Genomic DNA, 25,676 nt, shown 5'->3' with positions numbered 1-25,676 from the left:
TCGCCAGCTCTAATGACCCTCGACCTCCCGGTTAGCTATCCAGATGGTGGGTAACAGACGTCTCCAAAAACGTCAGAGCACTTTTGCAAATATGTGATATCTTGACAAACCGAGCAGATATTTGAAGTTTACACTCCTACATTCTCAAACAGGAGCCCCAGCAGAGATGGATGGCTGGCGCGGCTCTCCGGAGCCCCCAGTCAGAGCAGGTGCAGGGCCAGCAGGTGTGGAGACCCCTGGCTGAGGCAGCTGAAGCTGTGGGTGGCTGTCAGCCAGCTCAGGATGCCTTTTGGGCTGCAGCAGCATAAAATCCTCAGCAGGCTGGGTAAGCTTGCGTGAGCTCTCTGTGGAGGCTGTTGCAGCTGAGATGGCTCACCCGAGCGGTGCAAACTTAGTTACCTTCAAGGCTCCAGAGTCAGCTGAGGTCAGCAGCTCAGCCTCTGGGGAGGTTACAATCCCTGGAACAGCCAGGTCTCTACAACCAGAAACAGTCTTTGCATGTGCAGCTTCAGAACCAGACTTGAAGTTCCAGTTAGTGTCCGATGTCCCAGAAACACTCAGGTGCTCACTGAGCAATCTCTTGAGGCCAACACTCAGAAAATCAAACAGTCTTTGAGCCTTTGTGGGAACATTTATCGTCTCTGCTGGAAAGGTGGAAACATCTGGGAGATGCAGTCTTAACACACTGGGCTTCACAAGTCCTTGGAGGCAGCTCACTAAACTCAGGGATGCAGACAAAATCAGCACTTGCAGGAACACAATGTGCCCTCTCACAATGAGCTTGGAAGCATAAACTGAGTTTTCCTCACTGACTGTTTCAGACAGGATTGTGGGAGCAACACAAAAAGCAGCTTCAGCTGGAAACACACAGTTTAGTGTCTTTGCTGCTCGCTTTAAGTCACAATAAACAGGAAACTCATTGTGTCTCATGTCAGAATCACTCATATACAGGACAGGAAGAGGCGGAGCTTATTTCCTGCAGGGAGAGGTTAGCAGTCTGTGTCTTTCTCATTTCTGACTCCTAAAGAGCTGAAAAACACAGGCTGTTATTGGCTGGCTGACACTGGGATTAATGTCCTTGAAGCCAGCAGTCTTTAATGTCCAGGTTCAGAACGGGCAGGTGAAAAACAGTCCTTTATGTCCTCTGATGTTCAATAAACTGTCCTGATTACTGAGGGAGCAGAGAAAGTGTCTCCATCACTCACCACAGCTGGATGCTCTGAAATCCTGGAATCCAGCTGTGGAGAGGAGCGCCGGCGGCGTGGACGCAGTTTAGTAATCAGGGAACGGGAGACAGGAGGGAAACACAGCTGGGACCAATTACACACACGAGACAGGAAACAGTAACACAGGACTGTCAAAGTAAAACAGGAAATATAACACAGAGTCCAAAGTAAGGAGACGTGGGACACAGTGAAGACACAGAAACAGAAACCAGAACTATAATCACAAAACAAACTCAGAAACATAAAGAGTGAATCAGCTGATTCAGTGTTTGTGACAAAAACATGGATCCTGGTTAATAACTTTTATTTGTTTGTTTCTGTATTATTTTGTGTATCGTTCTTATGAGCTGTTGTTTTGTCAGTGAAATATTATTTCATTGTTTTAAGCTTTTTGTTGACTTTGAAGTGCTTAAGTTGATATTTTTGAACATTTAATTTGTTCGATTATTGTCGAGTCGATAAAACTGTCAAACGCACAGCTGCTTCCAGCACGGCCGGAGGAGAGGTGGCCGAGCAGACGCACAACACACACAGCTCACAGGTTTGCATTTCTAGATATTGCAGATGTTGCAGAAATTGAGAGTAAAGAACTCAGAGATCCAGCGCTGTCTCCTGCCCCTTATTTATACACCACAACACAACGACAGGCGTAACTCACACAAACGGGTAACATGAGGCTCAGATGCTTTGGACGTGTTCACATATACTGGACACAGAATGATGAAGATGGAGCTGCAGGAAGGAGGAAAAGAGGAAAAACAGAAAAGATTCACAGATGTGGTGAAAAAGGACACGACAGCTTCTGTTTGTTAGTTTGGTTTTTCTTTATTTGGTAAAGATTCAGAAATAAAGAGAAGATCACATGTTTGAATATCATATTAACGTTCTGTAATTACAACAAGTTGTAAAATCTTTCCAGAGTGAGACAGAGACTGTGCAGAGACTGTAGAAGGACAGAGCAGCAGCAGAGCAGTCCAGATACACTGATGATCCTCTGTCAGATCCAGAGGGACACACAGGGATGATGCTGGACTCTACATTGTGTCTGACAGTGGAGCTGTTCTCAGAGCAGTTCACTCTGCAGCACTGACAGTCATCTGCACTTCATTCCTCTGTCAGTCACTGCTGGATGAAGCTCTCCTCTCCACCTCCCAGTAACATGGCCCAGTCAGAGCGTCTCTACACACAAGCTGCTGCTGCTTCAACCTCTCTGGATCATCAGGACACAGCTGCTCCTCTCTCAGCACACACACCGTCCTGTTTACCATCATCACCTCCACCTGCAGAGAGAAGGAGGAAGAGCAGAGGAGATAAACGAGTGTTTCCAGAGACTCTTCATCAGCTGTCAGTCAGTGATGCAGCACATCCAGTATAAAGAGCAGCAGGGACGTCAGTGCTGGGACTGTACTAGGACTCATTGTTGCTTCACTTTTTCTAATCTTTGGATTTTTATTGAAGTTGCTGAAAATGTTTTTCCCTCCTAGTTTGAGTTTGGACTTTCATTCATTAGAAGAACCTTGGTGTGTCCACTCTGAGCTCTGTAGGAACCCCAACAACAAGCCCAACAATCCAGATGGACGGTTCCAGCTGTTAACTGGAGGAATTCCATCCAAACATCTGCTCTCACTAAATTCTTCCTCACCTACAGACTGTGTTCTTCACTGCTTTAAACTTGGAAATCAATGCAGTCATTGGTCTGCGTGCTGCTTTGTTCAGAGAGCTGATTGGCTGTTGACAGTGTTTGATCAGAGCGTGTCAGCCGTTACTATGGTGACCATAAGGGTGAGAAACAGGAAGTGTTTGTGTCCAATCCTGAAGCCTGTCACCGTTCTCCTCTCACAGCTTCACTGAGAAGCTGCAGCTTTACAGGAAACACTGGATCTTTGTTTCATACTGACTGTGTTTAGTACAATACTGCTGACAGCACCACCCACTCACTCCATCACTCTACTGACCTCAGAGTCTCCAGTCTGTAGTCTGGACTCTGCTGAAGATCAGACAGCTGCTTCACATCTGGATCCTTCAGGTTGTTGTAGTACAGCTCCAGCTCTCTCAGATGGGAGGGGTTGGACTTCAGTGCTGCTGCCAGATAATCACAGATGATCTCTGACAAACCACAGCTCTGCAATCTGTATAAAGAATGAAAGATGTAAGTTTATTAGACAAAGTGCTTGAAATCATTCAGTGTTTCATCATCTGTTCAGAGCTGAAGAAGGTTCAGAATGTAGAAGTTTAGAAAATGGAAACTCCAAACAGCTGAAGCCAACAGGAAGCAGCTTCAAACAGGAAACTGTGCAGAGTTTCAGACTATATGTCCTGATGCAGCCAGTTGGATTTTGGAGATTTGAATCTCTGTTCTGTGACTAAGTCCTTGAATCATTTCTTCCAGTTGGTCCAACAAGACAGACTAAGTATTGGACATGTGTTGTGGCTCCATCAGGGGAGCTTCTAAATGTGATGTGATGGCCCCTCTGGGTCTGTCAGGTCACAGCACTGAAGAGAGCTCAAACTGGGCACACAGCTGTTCCAGTCTGGACCAAAGACTCTATACTGGGACTGAGGGACTGCTTTGACTGCACCCACTGGGACTTTTTAAAGGCTCATGTTCTCACTTAGATCATCGATTTCTACTGACATTTCTTTCTGGGAAAAATGGGGATTACTTTGGAAACAGGAAGTATTTTCCCCAATAAGCAGCCCTGGATTAGTAAATCACTCCAACATGTTCTCAGGCAGAAGAAGCTGTCTTGTTATGAGGGAGAGAAGAAAAAGATTGAGGCACAGAAACCTGTTGAAAGAGAGATAAAGCAGCTAAAATCAGGTGTAAAAGTAAAGCAGAGGATGAGCTGAATAAAGGACACTCAAGGCTGGCTTGGAAAGGAATGAAGTCCATGGTGGGGATGCAGAACAAGGAGCAAAGATGAATGTGATGCTGAATCAGCAGAAGACTTGGACTCATTTGATTCCAGCTTTGATATCATTGATTTCAATGAAGAGCTTTGTGATTGTAGCAAAGGGCTGGTAGCTCTGAGAGTCCCACTGATGAGGTGTTTGTGTGGAAATCTCTTAGTGGGACCAAAGAGAGAAAAAGCCCTGGTCCTGATGCTGTGGGAGGGAAATGATTGAAGTGTGCTGTGAGGAACTGACTGGGAGATTTTCACACATTTTCCAGTCCTCCTTGGAACAACAGGAAGTTCCCAGCATATGGAAACAAAGGTTAAGTGTCCTATGGCACTCAGTGATGATGGTGCTGTGGCCCCACCACCTCCACCTCTTTGTAAAGGAACTAACTGTAATCTGAAGCTTCAAATGGAACTAAGACTTCCTCCACTAGGTGGCAGTGTCTGATGAGAAAGTGTTAGTGGAGCTGGCCTGGAGTCAGAAACAGGAAGATGCAGGATTTGGGCTGAAATGGGCAAAAGTGGTTAGCACTAGTGCCTTAGAGCAAGAAGGTTGTAGGTTGAAGCTTGTTGGTCAGCTGGGCCTTTCTGTGGAGGTTGGATGTTCTCCCACAGTCCAATGAAATGCTGCTTAGGTTCATTGGTGCTTCTACATTGGCTGTAGGTGTGGATGTGAGGGAGTGCTTCTCTGTCGCTCTCTGTTGGCCCTGTGATGGACTGCTCACCTGTGCAGGTGGACCACGCCTCTTGCCCTATGACAGCTAGGGCACAGGCTGCAGCCCTGTGAGCCTAAGCTGAATAAACAGTTAGCAAAAATGATCCATAGATGGCCTGAAATCCCCCAGTTAGCAGTTTGGTAGATAGCTATGACATGCTAATCCCATCCAGCAGCTGTATTCTACCTGTAAGCTGATCCCTGCTGAGCCAAAGCACTTTTTCATATACAAATTACAACCTTTAATAGAAACCTATTGGTCAGCATCTTATTAGCCTGCTGTTAGCTTCATTCCACAGAAAACTGAGAGAAACTAACAGAGTTGATAAAGAATAAAGAGAAATGTGCTGATTTAAAGCCTTTGAAGTGCTTCAGATGATCTCTGTCCACTTCTGTCCACTCATTCATTCATGTAAGCTTTCTAATGCAGCTTTGATCTTCACAGTCTGCTTGATGAAACTCATTCTAACCCTGAATGTCAGAGTGTTCCTCCTTCTCTTTCCCATCATTCATGCTGGCAGTGGAGGAGATTTGGATGTTGGACTGTGTTTTGGATGATGTGTGTATGTTTGTGTTGGACTGCTGTCTGTAAAGCAAACGCACATTTTGCTTTGGATTTCAGTGTCACACAGACTTTAAGGTGCAATGAAGAGTTTGAGAGTTTCACAGTGAATTTTCCAGTGGAGGATTTTTCTTCTTCTTTGAAGGTTTGAAATGTGAACATTGTTCTGCTGCAGTCAATGGACTAAACCAGAGAAGAAGAAAACAGACTTTACCATGAAGATCCTCAGTGTGGATCAGTATAATATCAGCCTGATGTCTGCAGTTTAGTGTCAGCACAACTTTCACATCATATTCATCTCAGCACAACTAAAACATGCTGACTGACCTCAGAGTTTCAAGTTTACATCCTGGACTCTCCAGGAAACCACACAGATGCTTCACTCCTGGATCCTGCAGGTTGTAGTTGTCGCTCAGGTCCAGCTCTCTCAGATGGGAGGGGTTGGACTTCAGTGCTGCTGCCAGATAATCACAGCTGATCTCTGACAAACCACAGCGCTCCAATCTGTATAAAGAATGAAAGATGTAAGTTTATTAGACAAAGTGCTTGAAATCATTCAGTGTTTCATCATCTGTTCAGAGCTGAAGAAGGTTCAGAATGTAGAAGTTTAGAAAATGGAAACTCCAAACAGCTGAAGCCAACAGGAAGCAGCTTCAAACAAACACAACAAGAGAAAAAACTCTGAATGTTTCACATTAAAGTCGTACATTTCTCATAAAAACAGGACAAAGACTTGAAAAAGTCGTGTTTTTCCTTCCAGGAACCACATGGCTTCACTTTTAAAGGTGAAGTGTGACAGAAATGGACATATTTGAAGTCCAACACCTTTTTCCAGTCACATTATTAAAGCAGACAAACTACAAGCTCATTTTCATTCCAACAAGTCATCTTCTGACCTGGACTAACAACACTGGTCTCTATGTGCAGCTGGCTGTGAGACCAGTGCTCAGGGAGCGTCTACAAAGTGCAACACTGAAAGAACATCACACACTCATTTGCTTCCAGCACTTTCACACAAACATCTACTGTCATTATTGTCACCAAACTCTGTGGATCCTTTATTGCAAATTCAAATGGGATCAAATGGTCAGACAAAAGAGGGTTATGAGGAAATATGATGAAATGTTGTGTATTAGCAGCAAGTTATTGAATCATTTTCCTCAGAAACCAAACAAAATGATTGACAAACATGTTTTTACAAACTCAGTGTTGGACTTGGATCAGCAGGATAAGCTGATGTTTAAAGGCATTTGAGTCTCGCTGTATGAGAGTCCAGTTCTTACTCAATATTTATGGATGATGTTCTTTCAGTGTTGCACTTTGTAGACGCTCCCTGAGCCTCACAGCCAGCTGCACATGGACCAGCTGACATTACCCAGCATTAGAGGCGGCTGTAAAAAATTCATGTTCCCATTTAAATGGTTTTAATTTGAATAAAACGATGTTGATTCATTCAATCCTGAATCGATGTTTAATATAAATGTATTTTGCCAGAATCTCAGGTTAAAGCTCACAAACTATTTCAACAAGCAGCAAACAGATAAAACAGTAAATGAGAGCAGCTAAACACACAAAGATGGAAACACAGAGCGTGGATCGTTCACTCGACGGCACGTACACGGACACGCCGTCGGGGCTGAAAGTGGACAGCTCACAGATCCTGAAGCTGCAGGTTTCATCTGTCTCCAACCAAAACTGAGTGAAGCAGCAGCAAAAGAAGATCCAAACTCTGCTTCACGTTTGATCAATATGCTCATGAATTCTCTCTGACTTTGGCTGTTCCTGCCTGCACAGCTCTCTCTCTCTCAGTGTACTCCAAGAACAGCTTCAAACATCTGTTTCTGCATCATTCACTGTTTATTAGCCACCAGTCTGCTGTTGTGTTCAGTGCTGTCGGCCTCTGACAGTAAAGCCTCATTTCTGCTGTTCCATGGAAACTTTTTAAAATGATGACAGATTACAAACTCTCAGCTGTGTCTGTAATCAAACCTCTGTAACTTTGCTTCACTTCAGCAGCATCAGCTCATGTTCACATGTTGCTTCATGGTTTGCTTCAGTTTTTGATCGACTGCAGAATATTTTGAAGGTTATCTGCTATAAAAAGCCAGAAGAGGAAAATCTGCTTCATGTGTTTCTGTTTGATCCTCAGTGACTTTGACACAAAGGCCTCTGCTGTGATGATCACACCTCTGATCAAGTCTCACAGTGTCACAACTGATAAATGATCAGAGTTAGAATATTTCTGACTGTCTGCTGTGTGCCGTGACCTTTGACCTGCTAAAGACCGTCAGCTGTGGATTATTCATTGTTGTGTCTGATACTTAGAACTGTGAGGAAGAAGCTACACAGTTAATCAGGGTCCCCTCTCTCTGAATCAGGAAAGGTGGGCAGGCCGCGTGTGGGCCGCGGGCCATACGTTGAGTATCACTGTTTGAAATGTGAACATTGTTCTGCTGCAGTCAATGGACTAAACCAGAGAAGAAGAAAACAGACTTTACCATGAAGATCCTCAGTGTGGATCAGTATAATATCAGCCTGATGTCTGCAGTTTAGTGTCAGCACAACTTTCACATCATATTCATCTCAGCACAACTAAAACATGCTGACTGACCTCAGAGTTTCAAGTTTACATCCTGGACTCTCCAGGAAACCACACAGATGCTTCACTCCTGGATCCTGCAGCTTGTTGTTCTTATTCAAAGAGGAGTAGTCATTACTCAGGTCCAGCTCTCTCAGATGGGAGGGGTTGGACTTCAGTGCTGCTGCCAGATAATCACAGCTGATCTCTGACAAATCACAGTTCCACAATCTGTATAAAGAATGAAAGATGTAAGTTTATTAGACAAAGTGCTTGAAATCATTCAGTGTTTCATCATCTGTTCAGAGCTGAAGAAGCTTCAGAATGTAGAAGTTTAGAAAATGGAAACTCCAAACAGCTGAAGCCAACAGGAAGCAGCTTCAAACAAACACAACAAGAGAAAAAACTCTGAATGTTTCACATTAAAGTCGTACATTTCTCATAAAAACAGGACAAAGACTTGAAAAAGTCGTGTTTTTCCTTCCAGGAACCACATGGCTTCACTTTTAAAGGTGAAGTGTGACAGAAATGGACATATTTGAAGTCCAACACCTTTTTCCAGTCACATTATTAAAGCAGACAAACTACAAGCTCATTTTCATTCCAACAAGTCATCTTCTGACCTGGACTAACAACACTGGTCTCTATGTGCAGCTGGCTGTGAGACCAGTGCTCAGGGAGCGTCTACAAAGTGCAACACTGAAAGAACATCACACACTCATTTGCTTCCAGCACTTTCACACAATCATCTACTGTCATCATTCATGTTTCTGCTCCTCTGGATTCACACGGAGCCTCTGCTCATGCCGTTGCCATGGTGAATCATAGTATGTGGCTCCATAACTCAGACTGAGCATGCTCAGAGCTGATTGGCCTGACTCTGATCAGCTGATCCAGAAGAGGAAACTCTGCTATATGTACATTATTACATCTACACCTGAATCACAACACTCACACAAATATATCAACCGTGTTTAATATTTTGGCACGTAGATCATTTATGTGCTTCAGCTCTTCTTACATTTTACCACCAACATGTTTCAAAAGGAGCAGCTTTTACTTTGAAGGCCAGCTGTCTGTGTTTCCTGTTTTCATTGTTGGATAATGAAATAAGTCGATGCTTCAGTGCTTTGAATTGTGTTACACAAAGCAAAGTTTCTCGTTGTTCAGGCAGAATCGAGCGTTGAAGAATGAATTCACACGTCAATAAACATTTTCATCAGCACAAGCAGGACAATGAAAGCAGGAAATACCCCAAACTGCCATTTCTCATTCTACAACTTCAACAACTGCACATGAATTATACTTCATACACAGACCCACAGTCTCTGATTGCTCTGAAATCTCACTGACAGCCAATAGAAATAAAGAAAAGTCCAGACTGACAGTCTCTGTGGGGTTAGGCAGTGAACTGCTCACGCTGCGTTCAAGTGCATCACAAACTATTGGAATTGGATCCAACTTTGTGAAGAAGATTTTTTCTCAGCTGCTGTTTTGAACATTTCCTCATGAACTGTATTAAACTCTGTAAATGAACTGAGAACTATTTCTACATTTGAAACTATGGATTCATTTTCCTGTTCACTTCTGTACGTTAGTGTATAAATGAATGTTAGACTGGGCTCCATGGAAACACTTGGACTGGTCTCAGCTGCCTTCTTTCTGTAGTCCTTTCTCTTCTCCAGCTTCTGTTTGAAATCCTCTCACAGAGCCTGAAACCTGCTTTGCTGTCATGTTTGGGCCTGTGTTCCTCTGCTTTAACACAAACCTCACCACAGCAGCTGTGTGGGTCGTCTCTGTAGCAGCCAGATCAGCTTCTGATACATGAACATCATCACAGCTCCTAACTTCACCTTTATTAGCTTTGACATTCATGTCTTTCTTTTCTCTGTTTCCACACAAGCTCAAAGTCTCTGCAGCCTGTTTTTATCTGCTATCATCAGATCTCCAACAGCCTCATTCACATCCCTCACACACTCTACAGCCTCACCAGTACTGACTTCATCTTCACTGACTGATGGAGCACAACATGAACCTGTGGAGGCTGAAAAGCTGTCCTGACAAACATCTCCCCGTCACCACTCCACTTCTGTCAGCCTTTAAATGAACCCTGCTCAAGTCTGTCACTTCTATTTGGAGCCAAGAGGAAAAACTGTTGTTCAGTCGTTTGGAAAGACACAACATTTCTGAAAGCACTCAAACTTCTTCACATTTGTCTTCAGACACATCCTGAACATTTAGGAACTAAAGAACGTTTCAAACATCAATCAAAGATCTGAAATATAGAAAAACAACAACAGCTGCAGTCAGTGAACTCACCTCAGAGTCTCCAGTCGACAGTTTGGACTCTCCAGTCCAGCACACAGAAGCTTCACTGCTGAATCCTGCAGCTTGTTGTTACTCATCTCCAGCTCTGTCAGATGGGAGGGGTTGGACTTCAGGGCTGAGGCCACAACTTCACAGTGAGTCCCTGAGAGTCCACAGTCAGCCAGTCTGTGATCATAGAAAATACAAAACGTGTTATTATAAAAGCAGAAAGTCTGCATTATAAACACAGACTGAATGTATATGAAGACAAAACAGAGTGAGGTCATAATCTGATGAACATCTGCTCTTCACATCTGTGCTTCAGCTCCTCTTACTGTGTTTGACATGACACAACGATTGAGTCTCTCTCAGACCTGCAGACTTTTAATGAGAATCTTTGTTTGGCTTTAATCTGCAGATGAAGGAGGAAGATGGTGTCACATTTAGGCTTCCATAACGTCCACAGTCTGTCACTGAGATCTGATCCAGAGTCAGAGTGAAGACACACATGTGGACTGTTTCCTGTCTTGAATCCAGAACATTTTGAATGAGCTCAGCTCAGTGAAGAGTTCCAGCTGGAAAGACGATCTCTGTTTGCTACCTGCTGCTGTCAGGTACGACTGTTCACGTCCACACTCAGGAAAAATCTGCTGACTGTCACCAAACGGAGCAGAAATCTCATCACTGGACATAAAATCGCTGTTGCTCTTTCAAAGGAATCTAGTTACTAGGGGTGCAACGATACACAAAATTCACGGTTCGGTTCGGTTCGATACTTTGGTGTCACGGTTCGATATTTTTTCGATACAAAAAAAAATGTTCATGCCTTTTTAATTTGTCATTTATTAAAATTATAAATATATATTTTAACTGAAAAGTACAGTTTTTAAATTTAACCCTAACCCTTGTGCGCGTTTTTTATTTTTGACAGCGAATGTGCACCTGCGGACCACTTATGTGCACCCCTGGTTATTTAGCTCGTCATATTGCAGCCACAGAAATTATTTTGTCCATGAAACCATAAAGCTGCACTTTCTTTTTGCCTTATAGTCTGATTTGTCATTACTTTTCCGTTTTGCGGTAAGCTTTTCTTTGGCTGTCACTTGTTCACCCTGACCTGTCTTATTTGGCTCAGCAGAACTAAAATATATATTCTGCTGCTTTTACACACGCACTCACATAACGCTCAGCGATTCTCTGCGCGATCAACTTCTCACATGTTTAAGCTTGCTGCGGGAGATTTCACTTGTCATGTTTGCATAGTAAGCTAAGGATTGATAAGACGATGTCAGAGGAATTGGTGCGCAAATTATCATCACTCACCAATCAGTGCTGTCGCTCTCTATACACAGTTCGTGCGATTGCAAAATGAAAGCAAAAAACAAGTGCAAATTCAAATGCGATTTCAATATGTCACATATTGACAGTGGCTCACCGATGCCAATGACATAATTACCCAGCTACATTTCCGAAAGAATGCAAAAGCATTGACATATATTTTTCCTTCCTACAATAGCCCGACGGGCAGGGCAGAGATAGATTTTGGTAGCCCGACTGGAAAAATCGCTAGCTCCGGGATGTCGGGCTAGCGATATTGCGAGCCCTGTATCTGATTGAGGAATCACTCATCTTTGGAAAAGAGAGTTTATTACAGAGAAATGTCTCTTTCCAAAATAAAAGCTATACTATATGCTTCTTCTGGGCTATATTCTCAGCAGCATATTAAATATATCAGGTCCCCATGAGGAGAATCATGTGCTAACGGCTGTCTAAATGACTCGGGTAAAGTTTGTAGCATGCATGCTTGTTGTTTTTGTCTGCTTCCACTTGTCTTTGCACTAGGATGATGTCGGCGTAAATGTGCAGTCATATTCGTTGTGTTCCCACTAGTGCTTTCAGGTTAATCTCGTTGAAATGACCTTAACGCCACAACACGGCAAATCTCCGTTAACGAGCTACCCCTGATCGCCGTGCATGGGGCTAGACGGCCAACACGTTAACGAGCTAACTGCGCTAACACACTAGTTCCCACCCATGTAATTAAGCATTGCGTGGCACATCCAACATACTGTTTTACTTTAGTCCATGACGTGCTTACCTTCAGGGTCATACGTCATATGAAAACCAAAATAATTCCAAACGCCAGATCTGAATGAGGGTGGGGGAGGTTCAATTTGCCATGTTGCAAGGAGAGCTTAACTTCTGTCTCGCTAGCTTGCCCTGTGCTCTTCCTTCTGATGATGCTGTCGAACGCAGATTCACTGAGCGCTCAACACAGACAGCATCGTCAGAAGGAAAGTTGATAAAATAAATTACAAATTTTGTATTGTTCATACATATGCGTACCGAACCAAAAACACTGTATCGAACAGTTCAATATCGATACGAATATCGTTGCACCCCTACTAGTTATATCAGGGCCGTGCAGAGAAGTTTAAAGGGGCGGGTGCTCAAAGTTAAAAAGGGGCACATTGAACCAGGCTGAATAACAACAACACACATTCATCAAGAATCTAATATGGGAAGGGCAGGGCTGTGTTTATCTGAGACTCTAGACATTAAAAAGTCCATAGGAGAGATGGTAGCTGATTAAACAAGTGTCATGAGATAATAACAAAATGCAAAGATTGGTGACAGCGCTTGGAACCATAAGGCAACGAAAAACTGTGAGAAAGAAATTAGGCTCTGACTGTGAATCACTCTTTGCTTCTCTTCTTCCTTCCATCCCATCATTTCATATATCACTCTTCACTTGCTGTCTATGTGAGAACAAGGCACAACTTGCTATTGCAATAAACTATAATCTAATTATCCACACCTAACAACTCCAGCACTTAATCTATAATAAAATGATGACAGAAAAATGTTATAGCACTGCCTTTAGTAGCCTCACACAGCTCCTACTGTTTCCTCCTCATGTCCTTACCAGCCATGTCTAGACAATGTTATATCATGAGTAATAATTTAAAAAAAAATCCATATACATAAAACACACACATGCACGCACACACAGTGACATTTTAGACCTTCTTCAGAATACTGTATATACTATGGGCATCATGGTGCTGATCCAGAATCCTTACATTATTATTTATTACTAGAGCTACAATAATAAAGCAATGAGGAGGGGGAAGTAATAAATATGAAATAATGTATTTATGATGATTCCATTTGTTTCACTATCCACTCTGTGCAGGGCAAAGCTTATTACATGTATAGAGATACAATCATTTTACTGCTGTAAAATCCAAATTTTGTCTTATTTAAAATATAAATCTAATATAATCTGCTTCTTAATGTATGTTCTTTAAAATACAGCGTGTGTTTTTTTAATATATTATAATTATAATAATTATTATGTGGACATGCATATTAGATCGTTTTTTAGTGAAATATAATCCCTCCAGAAAGGCAGGAAAAGCCCGGAAACTTACTTTAAAACTATTTTCTAAATACTTTAAAACTAAATATGTTCCCTAAAACGGTGACAGAGCTACAGACCTATGACAGCCTTACCCAGTGAGCTAGCAGCTGTGACCAGCACTACTTGTGCAGTTAATAAAAGGACAGGTAATGTTTGTCGCGCTGTTGCACACACAGCACGCTCGTTTGTTTCAGTTCGTCAAATTGCCACAAGACAACTTACCAACGTGTACGTAATAAGCTAATACTCCTGTGTGCTACACACTGCAGTGTACGCTGTACAGCTACTTACTGGGTTTGTCGCATCAGTCTGTGTCTCTGAGTTAACTTGTGTTTCTCTTACAGCTCCGGACCGCAACAAATGCGCGTGCTCTTTGTGAGCTCGTTCCCGGCTCGTAACCAGCGCGTTCTGCCGTCGAGGGCGATCATTGGTTAAATGTGATCATGTGACTGATGCAAGCCAGATCCTTTTATTTAGCAAAACTGTGATTAATAGTTAAATATTATTGTTGAGGGGCACAGACAGGACTCCGCACGCACACACACATAAAAAAAAATAATAATTTTTTTTTAAAAAGTTGCCTCAACAAAAGGGCACCTTGGGCACCCATCAGGAAAGGGGCGGGTGCTCAAGCCCCTCTAGCCCCCCCCCCCCTCTGCACGTGCCTGAGTTATATATTATTTTACTTAATGATCTACTGACACCACTGACTATGCAGGACAACCCCACGTCTGGAGCCAGTGCACATGTGCAGTTCAATTCCCGGGCAGGTTCTGAAGATGGCCGAGCTGTCGAGGACAAAGTTACTAATGTGACGCTAATGTGGTTAATCAAGATCTTCATAACTATGTGGAGCACAGTGCACACACCCCTGCATGTTCTATAAGCCAATAGGAGGACGTTCTGTTTTTGGCACACAAAAGTTTCTCAGGTTTTGATTACAAAACAAGCAACAGGCCAAAAATATTTATAGATTTAGACACAATAATAGATTCCTCCCAAATCTCAGGAACTCTGAAACTCAGGCATTAATAATTAATAATATTTTCCAAAGCTTATCATTTGGACATATACAAATTACCCTCTTGGGATTATGAGGTCCTCACAAAAATGAATATTCGCTGTCACAGTCTGTAAATTTATCCAAGTCACACAAGCATTTTGAAATAAGTCCTAATCAGTCCAAGAAAAACAGTCTTGAAGGGTCTGGATGGACTCGCTGACCACACCAGAACCAGCACTGAGGTTTAGTTCTCTTTAAGACAGATTTCATGACGGGAACCAAATAAAACACATTTCAGTCAAACATGCCACAGAGAGCTCCACAGAAAGATTTATTAGGTTCCTTGATGGAGCCATAACAAACGTCAGCGAGCGACCTCCCAACTGTACATTGATTAAAATGACAAAATAAACTGGGAGCGTCTGGTGTGACGTTACTGTGGTCTGAGTGGCAACTTCCACATTCGCCCTCAGTTGAACGTACACATCAGTAACAAGGATCTGTGGAAACTCTCTTGGTAAGTAAAAAGGATGCAGGGAGGCGGATCGAAGTTCAATCTCAGCCGTGATTCCCTCACCACCACTTTATCACCAGCTCTCATTATTTTAAAGACAGAGACCCTCACACTGGGCTTCACTAGTTACTGCTGGGTCTCTGTTATACAGAAGGCCCATGCCACATTAAGGAAAAAATAATGTCCTTAATTTCAACATTAAAGGTGAAAATGAAGAACTGTGGAGATTTGCTGTTTCAGGACAAAGTGCCACAGTTGCTGTACTCTCTGAGTCAGTGAAACTTCAGCAGTGGTGTTAGCTAAAAAAGGGAAATGATTCCTGTTACACATCCATGTGTTATATAAACACAGTGTGGTGAAAAGTATAAAGATGCTGAAAGGATGGTGCAGAAAGCTGAAAAACACAAATCTGGAAGATTTGTACAAAATCAAATGTCTTGTAATGGACGGATGCGAGGTTATCGATGGTTCCACCTTCATACAATAAAGAGGATGGATGCTGCAAAACTGGATGATGAAATATTGGTTCAGCACTTTGTTTGAAAGCGCTTTATAAATAAAGTTATTATTATTATCATAAGACGGTGGATCACTTTGTTTCACTAACTCATCTAAACAAAGCGTTTTGTAGAGGGGACAGCAAACCTGGCAGTTTGTCTTGAAACATCAAATCTCCACATTTCAACTTTTTTCTCCAAATACAATTTTGACTTTAACCTCGACTTTATCTTAAAATGATCGGGAATATTTTTCTAACCGTGGTCCTAAAACTCGGCCTTACTCCGTTTCCATCGAAGCAATAAGGTCAGCTTTCTTGTGCTCCACGGTAAACCTGTTCACCGTGGAGAAATCACGCTGAAGAACTCGGCAAGTAAGGCCCCTGTGAGCTCCACATCTCCAGCGTCGGGTCCCAAAAGAATAAAAGTGACTCTCGACTATACTGGCGAACCTGAAGATCTCCACAGAGCTCTCACTAAGTGGCAAGTCAGCATCCAGGTGAGGAGGATGGCTGTGAAACCAAAACGAGCCAGAATGACTCAACAATCCACTTTAAGAAAAACAAATCACTCTGGCCCACTCACTGCTGCTACACGTCACCAACCACCAGGGATGATGATGATGATGCTGGCATCAAGTAATCAAAGCTCAGCTTCTCGTCTGGTGATGATTTCTGATCATTTCTATGATGATCGTACCAAATAATGCAGATACGACGTGATCACGCCCAACACTCTGCCAACGGGCACAGACTGACCTCTTCCTGCTGTGAGTCGTCCCTGTCAGAGCCTCGTCCTTGTGACTTGGTGATGCTGTGGTGTGTTCGTGACCTCACACGCTGTTTGTGTGACTTTTGTTGTAAAGGGGCGGAGTCACGAGTGGTGACAGTATAAAAATAATGACCTGCAGTGACCTTTGACTCTAATTTTGGATGTATGCTGGCACACTGCTGTCCATCTCAGCTCTTTAGTACAGAGGAAAGAAAAACTAAAGAACTGGAGCACATATGCTGATGGTGATGATGTCACAGATAATGTGATTGTTCACACGTTCAATAATTAGTTGGAAAAATTAAGAAATTGTCTTTATCTGGGCTCTGATTGCACTAACATCAGACAGAAAGAGCAGTGATCAGAAGCACAAACAGAGGCTGCTTTGGACCATCTTCACTGTTTCACACAGTTTCACTTTACTACAAACACGTTCTTTGTAAAGTCTCACTTCAGTCTTCTCTCCTAAGGAGCAATGCTAACAGACCAACAGCAGCACAGACATGAGCAACAGTCTCATTACTGTCTGCTGCACCGTGTTAACACGACCAAGCGGAAACAGCACACAGATAAAACATGTCAGACTGCAAACTCAGCGTAAGACTAAAAACCGACGACGTGGTGAAAAGCTCACAGTTACACACCCACATACATGTGAAGGTGCACTCTCCTACCAAGGTCTCTGCCAGAATAATACAAATGTAGTGTTCTGATAAAAAACAAAACATTTTTAAAAGCATGAAAACAACAAGAAGAATTTATTACTGTGTGACTGAGTAACTAAACTATCACCAACTGATAATATTAATGATCACATCTGGACTCACCGAGCCTTTCTGAAGTTCCTCACAGCTGCAATCAGTCGACGTTGTCCCTCTGCTGATGTTTTGTACTTCTGCAGGTCAAACTCATCCAGAACCTCCTCTGACATCTGCAGCATGAAGGCCAGAGCTGAGCAGTGGATCTCAGAGAGTTCCTTTGATTTGTTCTCTGACTTCAGGAACTCTTGGATCTCCTGAGATAATAAGATGTCGTTCATCTCCATCAGACAGTGGAAGATGTTAATGCTTCTGTCAGGAGAGGATTTTGTCTTCCTTCCTTTTAGATTCTTGATGACTCTCTGGATGGTTTCTGGACTGTTCTCTGTCTGACCCAGCAGACCTCCTAAGAGTCTCTGGTTGGACTCCAGACAGAGGCCATGAAGGAAGCGAACAAACAGGTCCAGACGACCATTTTTACTCCTGAAGGATTTTATTAGTGTTTCCATCAAAAAATTGTCCAGAGATGACTCTTTGTATTTTTTTCCCAAGAAGTTCTTCAGCACCTCTGACTTCCTGTTGGTGAAACAGTGGAACATGTAGACTGCAGCCAGAAACTCCTGGATGCTCAGATGAACAAAGCAGTAGACTGGTTTCTGGAAGATCACACACTCTCTTTTGAAGATCTCTGTACAAACTCCTGAGTACACCGAGGCCTCTGTCACATCCAGACAACACTGCTCCAGGTCTTCTTGGTAGAACATGATGTTTCCTTTCTCCAGGTGTTCAAACGCCAGCCTCCCCAGCTTCAGAAGAACTTCCCTGTCAGCCTCCGTCAGCTCCTGTGGACTCGTCTCATGTCCCTCGTGGTACTTGTTCTTCTTCCTCTTTGTCTGAACCAGCAGGAAGTGTGAGTACATGTCAGTCAGGGTCTTGGGCAGCTCTCCTCTCTGCTCTGTAGTCAACATGTGCTCCAGAACTGTAGCAGTGATCCAGCAGAAGACTGGGATTCTACACATGATGTGGAGGCTCCTGGATGTCTTCATGTGGGAGATGATTCTGCTGGACAGCTCTTCATCACTGAATCTCCTCCTGAAGTACTCCTCCTTCTGGGCGTCAGTGAAGCCTCGTACTTCTGTTAGCCTGTCAACACATGTAGGAGGGATCTGATTGGCCGCTGCAGGTCGGGAAGTTATCCAGACGAGAGCCGAGGGAAGCAGATTCCCCTGGATGAGGTTTGTCAGCAGCTGGCTGACTGATGACTTCTGTGTGACATCAGACAGCAGCTTCCTGTTGGTGAAATCCAATGAAAGTCTGCTTTCATCCAGGCCGTCAAAGATGAACAAAAGCTGAGAGACAGCCAGCTTCTCTGCTGTGACCTTCTGTAATGTTGGATGGAAAACATGGAGCAGCTCCAGAAGACTGCACTGCTCCTCTCTGATCAGGTTCAGCTCCCTGAATGAAAGCAGAACCACCACACTGACATGTTGGTTCTCCAAGCCCTCTGCCCAGTCCAGAGTGAACTTCTGCACTGAGAAGGTTTTTCCAACACCAGCCACGCCGTTGGTCAGAACCACTCTGATGGGTCTCTGTTGGTCAGGTAAGGCTTTAAAGATGTCCTGGCACCTGATTGGAGTGTCATGGAGGGCGTCCATCTTGGAAGCTGTCTCCAGCTGCCTCACCTCATGTTGGCTATGAACCTCTTCACTCTGTCCCTCTGTGATGTAGAGCTCAGTGTAGATCCTGTTGAGGAGGGTTCTACTTCCTGTTTCATCACTTCCTTCAGTCACACGTTCACATCTCCTCCTCAGACTGATCTTATGTTCATCTAAAACCTCCTGCAGACCAACATCTGCTGAAAGAAAGAAAAACAGAAAGAAAACTCTTCAATGTCTGAACAACAACAAGAAGTCCAGTTTTCAGAAATGAGTCCATCAGCAGACAGATGTTCAGTCTTACTTTGTACACAGCTGCTCTGACTGGCTGTCTGCAGTCCAGCTCTGCTTCTGGATCTTTCTCCACACTGGGGACAGGACCAGTCTCCTGATGAAGCAGACTGGTCCCAGTATGAGGAGATGCACTGTCTGCAGAACCAGTGTCCACAGCTGGTAGAGACTGGATCCTTCAGGACGTCCTGACACAAAGCACAGCAGGACAGCTGCTCCTCCTCACAGACACCACTCCTCTTCCTCTTCCTCCCTCTGTGAACACATTTCTTTATCACTAAAATCATTGACTGTCAGTGACAAACATCCAGATTTGATGACACTGTGCAGAAGCTCTGATGGTCACAGAGAAAAGTCAAAGTGGAGAAACTTGTGTTTGAGTTCAGAATCCAAGTTTCCTTTGCTGTTCCTGCCTGTCTTATTAAACACAGAGTGATCAGCCTACAAACTCCACAGTAAAAGCCTTCATCACAGAGCCAATCAGGCAGAAGCTTCTGCACCATCAGGACACAAACAGAGAGGAGCTTCTATCCTCAGACCATCCAAGTCCTAAATCAGAACATGCTCCCCTCATAGCATCACCATCAGGGTTTAAACAGGACCTTACATCATGTTCTTGTCTCACTGTCATATTTCAGATCATACCTGATTCATTATGACGTCACACGCTGCTACACTGATCCTGCTGCTTCATTACTGCTGATATTACTCTGCTCACTCTGTTCAGTCACTCTGTTTACATCACTTTGCTCATTTGCTTTGTTCTGCTTGCACTGCTCTGTCAGTACATGCTGTGCTAATGTGGCACAAAGCACTTTAACATTACATCTGCACAATGTTTCATTATTTCATTTAATGATTGTTTCTAATGTTTTGTCCAGTCACAGGAGCAGCTCAGCACATTTCACTGTGTTGTACGTGTATGACGATGCCTGTGACAAATAAACAGCCTCGGACTCTTCAATCTTCTGCATTTCTTTGGAGATCAGCTCAGTGGCCTGTTGAGACCATCTTTCTATTTCTGATGACTCAGTTCAGATTATTATCCTGATACTTTCTTTTAAAATGTGATGAAATCATTTATCTGATGTTCTGACACAAATACACCAAAACAATCCCAAACAGCACAAACCACCACGTTACACACAGTGTAATAAAAATACAGGCAACTACAAATAAAAACACTTTAAAATATAAACTAAAATTACAAAGTGGTCACAGAATTTCAAACACCCGTAAATGAGTCAGCAGCTCTCTTACATGGTCAGCTGAGCTCCATGATTGAAGAACATTGTTGCTGCAGGTTCATCACTGAAATATGGAGGTTTGTTTCTGGACGAGTCACTCCTCACAGACACACAGCTGGATGCTGGAGACTGTGACCTCTGACCTCTGCAAACACAAACACATCACATGAATTACTGATTAATCTGTTTAAAATCTTTTAAGCAGCTGCAAACACACAAACTGGATGATGTGATGGTTTCTGTCAGTAACAGTTGTCTCAGATTAGAGTACAGACGGCTGCAGAGACGTTCACAGCAGCAGAGAAGAAATCATTACCTTGGATTGCATTACTACTACGATTAATACTAGCATTATCGTACCCGGACCACCATTAGGAATCATTTATGATGTCACTGGTAGAACACATTTATAGAAACAACCTTTGAACTCTGAGTCAGCAGCTCTCTTACATGGTCAGCTGAGCTCCATGATTGAAGAACATTGTTGCTGCAGGTTCATGACTGAAGTGTGGAGGTTTGTCTTTGGACCAGTCACTCCTCACAGACACACAGCTGGATACTGGAGACTGTGACCTCTGACCTCTGCAAACACAACCACATTGCATTCATTTCACATCAATTAGTACACCACAAAAGGCATGCAAGAAACACAGTATGAAGGCAAACTTCTGGCTTCAATAACATTCAACAGGTCAGGTGGAAACTTTTCTCAGATTTGATTCATGTTTTTATAGAACGATCCAGCTAAAAAAAATATACCATTAGGTCAGGGGTCAGCAACCTTCAGGACCCAAAGAGCCATTTGGAGCCAGTTTCCACGCAAAAGAAAACACTGGGAGCCACAAATACTTTTTGACATCTAGAATGAAGATAACACTGTATATACTGTTTTTTACCTTTATGCTTTGTGTGAACAACTAAGGTGTGTTGCTTATGAAATCCATGAAGTGCTACAGAGAAAATTACATGTTATTTATGTAATGAACACATTTGAACTCTTAAAGAAATATAACCAAAGGAAAGACACCCAGCTGAACTAAAATGATGTAGCAAACAAAAACTGCTGTGAGCCGCCACCCTTATATCTCCTTTGGGCTTTTGGAGCCTTGACCTGACTTTTAAAAAAATAATTTGAAAAAAAGCTCTATGCTGCTGAAAGATGAAAAATAGATATTTGCAAAATTCTGCCTAAATATGTATTTTACCTGGTTAATGTGTGTGGCGGGGCGTGGTCTGCAGCGGCGAGGTGGACGCACCTGAGCGGCAATCACGCCTCGCCGCCTTAACGTCTGTGCTGTTGTGTTGGTGTGTGTCGGGCTGTGAGCTGCAAAGCTACAGCCGGCTGTGTGCGTACAGCAACCGTGTGTGAAAAGTGGTCAATAAAGAGAAGCTGAAAAGCGTGTTCATGCAAACATCGTCGGGTCTGCCGTGATATGTTTACAACGGGACTTCTGCTCCTGAACCTCTGCGCACAGCGTCTGCAGGTCGGGGCTGTACGAAGTCACTTTCATCTTTACAGGACTGTAAGCTGTCGTCTGTGAGGCGTGAGCGGTGTTTGTTTTTAACATAGTTCACGGTGGAGAACAGCTGCTGACATAATGTGGATCCGAAGATCCATAATTGGCCTTCCTGGGGCTGAAAGTCTCGATAAATGCACGGCGTTTCGGCGGGTACACCGGCTTCCACGAGTGTGACGCTTATTTGAACGATGAAAAAATAAAAAAATATAATTTTATTTTTATATTTCAATATCACAATAATCTTCCAATTTAGAACTACAAGTTAAAAAAGAACATAAATAAAATACACTTCAGCTAAATACTTCTAATTTATTTTCCCAAACCACGAGGAGCCGCACTGTAAGGACTAAAGAGCCGCAGGTTGCCGACCCCTGCATTAGTGTTAGTCAATGTTGCAACTGAACTGAAAAACAAAAGATTTTGGTCCAAAGAAACAAAGTCACTATTAATACAACACAACCCCCCCAAAAAGAGCCATGTAGACCCCGGGCTCTATGGGTCTTGTGCTCGGAGCTTGTTCCTGTGCTGCCATGATTAGTGCCTCTGTGCTGTCTTTCAGTCCAGCTTTGTTCAGCCACTGGTAGGATTTCTGGATGTCAGCCACTTCCTCTGCCTGCTGGTGGTGCAAACTGTGTTGTTCTGAGTTTCATTGGACGTCTTTGTCCAAAGCACCAGACAAAGGGCAAAGTAGATGCATTTGCATCAGCAGGAAAATACACCCCAAACTAGCATCATCATTATACAACTTTAACAACGGCCACTAAATGATACTTCATACACAGACCAGTGTTAGGTTAAGTTATGATGTCACTGGCAGAACATTTATAGAAACAACCTTTGAACTCTGAGTCAGCAGCTCTCTTACATGGTCAGCTGAGCTCCATGATTGAAGAACATTGTTGCTGCAGGTTCATGACTGAACTCTGGAGGTGTGTTTTTGGACCTGTCACTCCTCACAGACACACAGCTGGATACTGGAGACTGTGACCTCTGACCTCTGCAAACACAAACATCAATAACTGATCAGTTCTCTCTGACAGCCATATGATCAGCTGATCCCTCTGTGATATTGTGTCTGCCTCATAACGCTGACAGGTCAGCCAATCATCAGCGGTTTTTTCTGTCTCTGAATGAACTCAGTTTGTTCTCAGCTCTTCTCTCTGATTCTGCTGCACTGACTTCACTTAAACTTACAGAGTTCAGATCTTAGCAAGAAAACAAGTCAATAAAAATCAAACTCAGATCAAACAGTTTGAACCAATCACAGATCAATGATTCTGTCATGGTTATGTTGAAATGACTAATAAAGTTAGTAGTGTTCTTACATTGTTGCTGCAGGTCCATGACTGTAAGGTGGAGGTGTTTGTGTAACCCCGTCACTCCTCACAGACACACAGCTGGATGCTGGAGATGCTGCTCCGTCCTCTTCCTCCATCTTCTTGATGTCAGGGTGGAGTTAGTCTGAGAGGTAAACACACACACTCAGAGGTGCTGTTGTACTGGAAGCATCACACTGACGGCTTTCTAATGTTGGAGCTTTGGCCCTAAAGTCCAAACCAGTTATTTTAGAGGCTCAAAGTCTTTAAAAAACACCAAAACCATCACATTATTTAATAAGTACATGATCAGGTGGATGAAGGAACTCAGTGTGTTTGGGATCATCATCATGGTGAGGAGCCCACATGTTACGGCTCCTTTGGAGAGAAGCTGAGGATCACTGCAGGAAGTGAGCTCATGAAACCAAACTGCTGTTTGTGAGCAGGATGACTCTGTTATTGGACCTGCTCTGTGTTCTACATATGATCAATACTTCAAATATCTGTAAACATCTCATCTTATATTTGTTGCACTTGGTCACATCTGTCTTTAAAAATAGATTTTTAATGTCACTGAGAGTTCTTTTCTAACTTTATTGATTTATTTTGGAATAAATTAAATATAAAGGTGCCAAAAACTGCCTGCAGCTTCTGCTCTGTGACAGGAAACTACTGTCAGGCTCAAAATGACTTCAGATTATTCATCACAGAGTGTTTATGGATCACAGGACACGTTACAGTTTTACAGCCTCACGGACATAAAACTCTTAAAGTTTGTTTCTGAAGGGATTTTCAGATCAGACCTGATGTTTCTGCCTACAGCCTGTTTACCGATATAATCAATATCAGACATCAGAGCAACAGAAACCTCGGTGATCAGGACGCCGGGACTGAGAACAGGAAGTGGCTCAAACGTCGCACTTTCATAAAGTCAGCCTGAACTCCACTCACAGAGTTTCTGTCGCCATTTTAGTTTTAAAACCCGTCGTGATAAGGGCGGGTCTTACTGTGAACCTGCGCGCTCATTGGCTAATAACTTGAGATTGACAAGTCGTTATCCAATGAGCGCGCGGCTTCTCCCAACATAAAGTAGTTTCCTTTGAAAAACCAAAGTCTGATTATTTTTGCCTCCACTGACGGAGCCTGTTGTTCCCGCCACAGAGACACAGTAATGTCAGAGCGGTGTTAACACTCACCTGCCTCAGCACAGCTCTCACTCTCCTCCTGCTCTCTCAGCTAAACTCACTTCCTCTCTACTTACAGGAAACCAGCGCTCAGAGGAGCCGACCGGCCTCACGTTTCACCCACAGACACGAACAGCGTGGAATTATTTTATGTCATAAGAAGAAACATATTCATGTTAACACTCACCTGCCTCAGCTCTACCTTCCTCCTCCTGCTGCTCTGAACGGAGGAGCAACACTTTCACTTTCACTGCTCCTCCCTAAACACAGAGGATGCTGGGACTTGTAGTTTTTACCTTGTGTGATATTTATGGATGTGACACTAAATCACAGCATGAAAACTTCCTGCAAACATGTCACAGGCGATAAAAGTTTCACATTAAAGGTGAAGTTATTTTTCTGTCTCATGTTCAATAAACAGTGAGCTGGGAAAACTGAAGAACAGACTTCAGACGTTCCCTGCAGAGTTTCTGCTGCTCGGTCGTCTGCATGTTGCTGAGACTGAGCTGATGATGAAGCTGTGATGGGTTTATGGCACGTTTGGTTGTGGAGAAGAGTTTTACTGCCGGTGCAGGTGAAATGATCAGAGGTTACAGCCTCTGGTTAAAGTGGAGGCAGCGATCAGGACGGCTGAGCAGCAGAGGTCTCGAGGGTCCTAAAGTGTAAAAGCATCAGAATCAGAATCAGAAAGGGTTTTATTGCCAAATGTTGAGCAGGTTTACAACATTAGGAAATTGCTGCGGTGCTTCAGTGCAAACATACTGCCATAAATTACGCTTAAATAGACATGAAAATAAAAATAAGAATAAGAATTAAAAGTGCTAAGTAGATAGATATATACATGATATATACATGAGTGCAGGTGGTGATCAGTGCCAAACATGGAATGATGCAGTGAACACAGCATAGGGTCATGTGTTAGTGGTGGGAACAGTCATACGGTTATTGTTCATGAGTCCAACAGCAGAGGGGAAGAAACTGTTCTTATGGCGAGAGGTTCTGGTGCGAATGGACCGGAGCCTCCTGCCTGAGGGGAGCAGGTCAAACAGACTGTGTCCAGGGTGAGAAGGGTCAGCTGAGATCCGAGCTGCACGCCCCAGTGTCCTGGAGGTGTATAGGTCCTGCAGAGATGGGAGTCTGCAGCCAATCACCTTGTCAGCAGAGCGCACAACACGCTGCAGTCTCTGTTTGTCCCTGATAGTGGCTCC

The 25,676-nt window shown here is 43.3% G+C and overlaps 1 protein-coding gene across 1 annotated transcript in view; it reads right to left on the bottom strand.

Moving 5' to 3' along the window:
- Window positions 1-2,045: 2,045 nt before the first annotated feature.
- Window positions 2,046-25,676, bottom strand: part of LOC146548284 (NACHT, LRR and PYD domains-containing protein 3-like) — a 91,907-nt gene continuing 68,276 nt past the window's right edge. The window contains exons 3-8 of the mRNA XM_085266165.1: window positions 17,325-18,520; window positions 10,301-10,474; window positions 8,015-8,212; window positions 5,731-5,907; window positions 3,182-3,355; window positions 2,046-2,506 (exon numbers count right to left, since the gene is read on the bottom strand). Coding sequence (XP_085122291.1) covers window positions 2,497-2,506; window positions 3,182-3,355; window positions 5,731-5,907; window positions 8,015-8,212; window positions 10,301-10,474; window positions 17,325-18,520 — 1,929 coding nt within the window. The 3' untranslated portion in view covers window positions 2,046-2,496. The remainder of the gene's footprint in view (window positions 2,507-3,181; window positions 3,356-5,730; window positions 5,908-8,014; window positions 8,213-10,300; window positions 10,475-17,324; window positions 18,521-25,676) is intronic.

Source organism: Mchenga conophoros, linkage group LG23 (assembly GCF_057382185.1).
Source record: "Mchenga conophoros isolate Kocher_MC1m ecotype Shallow Benthic linkage group LG23, M_conophoros_male_GT1.1, whole genome shotgun sequence".
Classification (NCBI taxonomy): domain Eukaryota; kingdom Metazoa; phylum Chordata; class Actinopteri; order Cichliformes; family Cichlidae; genus Mchenga; species Mchenga conophoros.
Note: the sequence above shows the minus strand (reverse complement) of the source record. Positions and strands in the feature narration are given on the sequence as shown.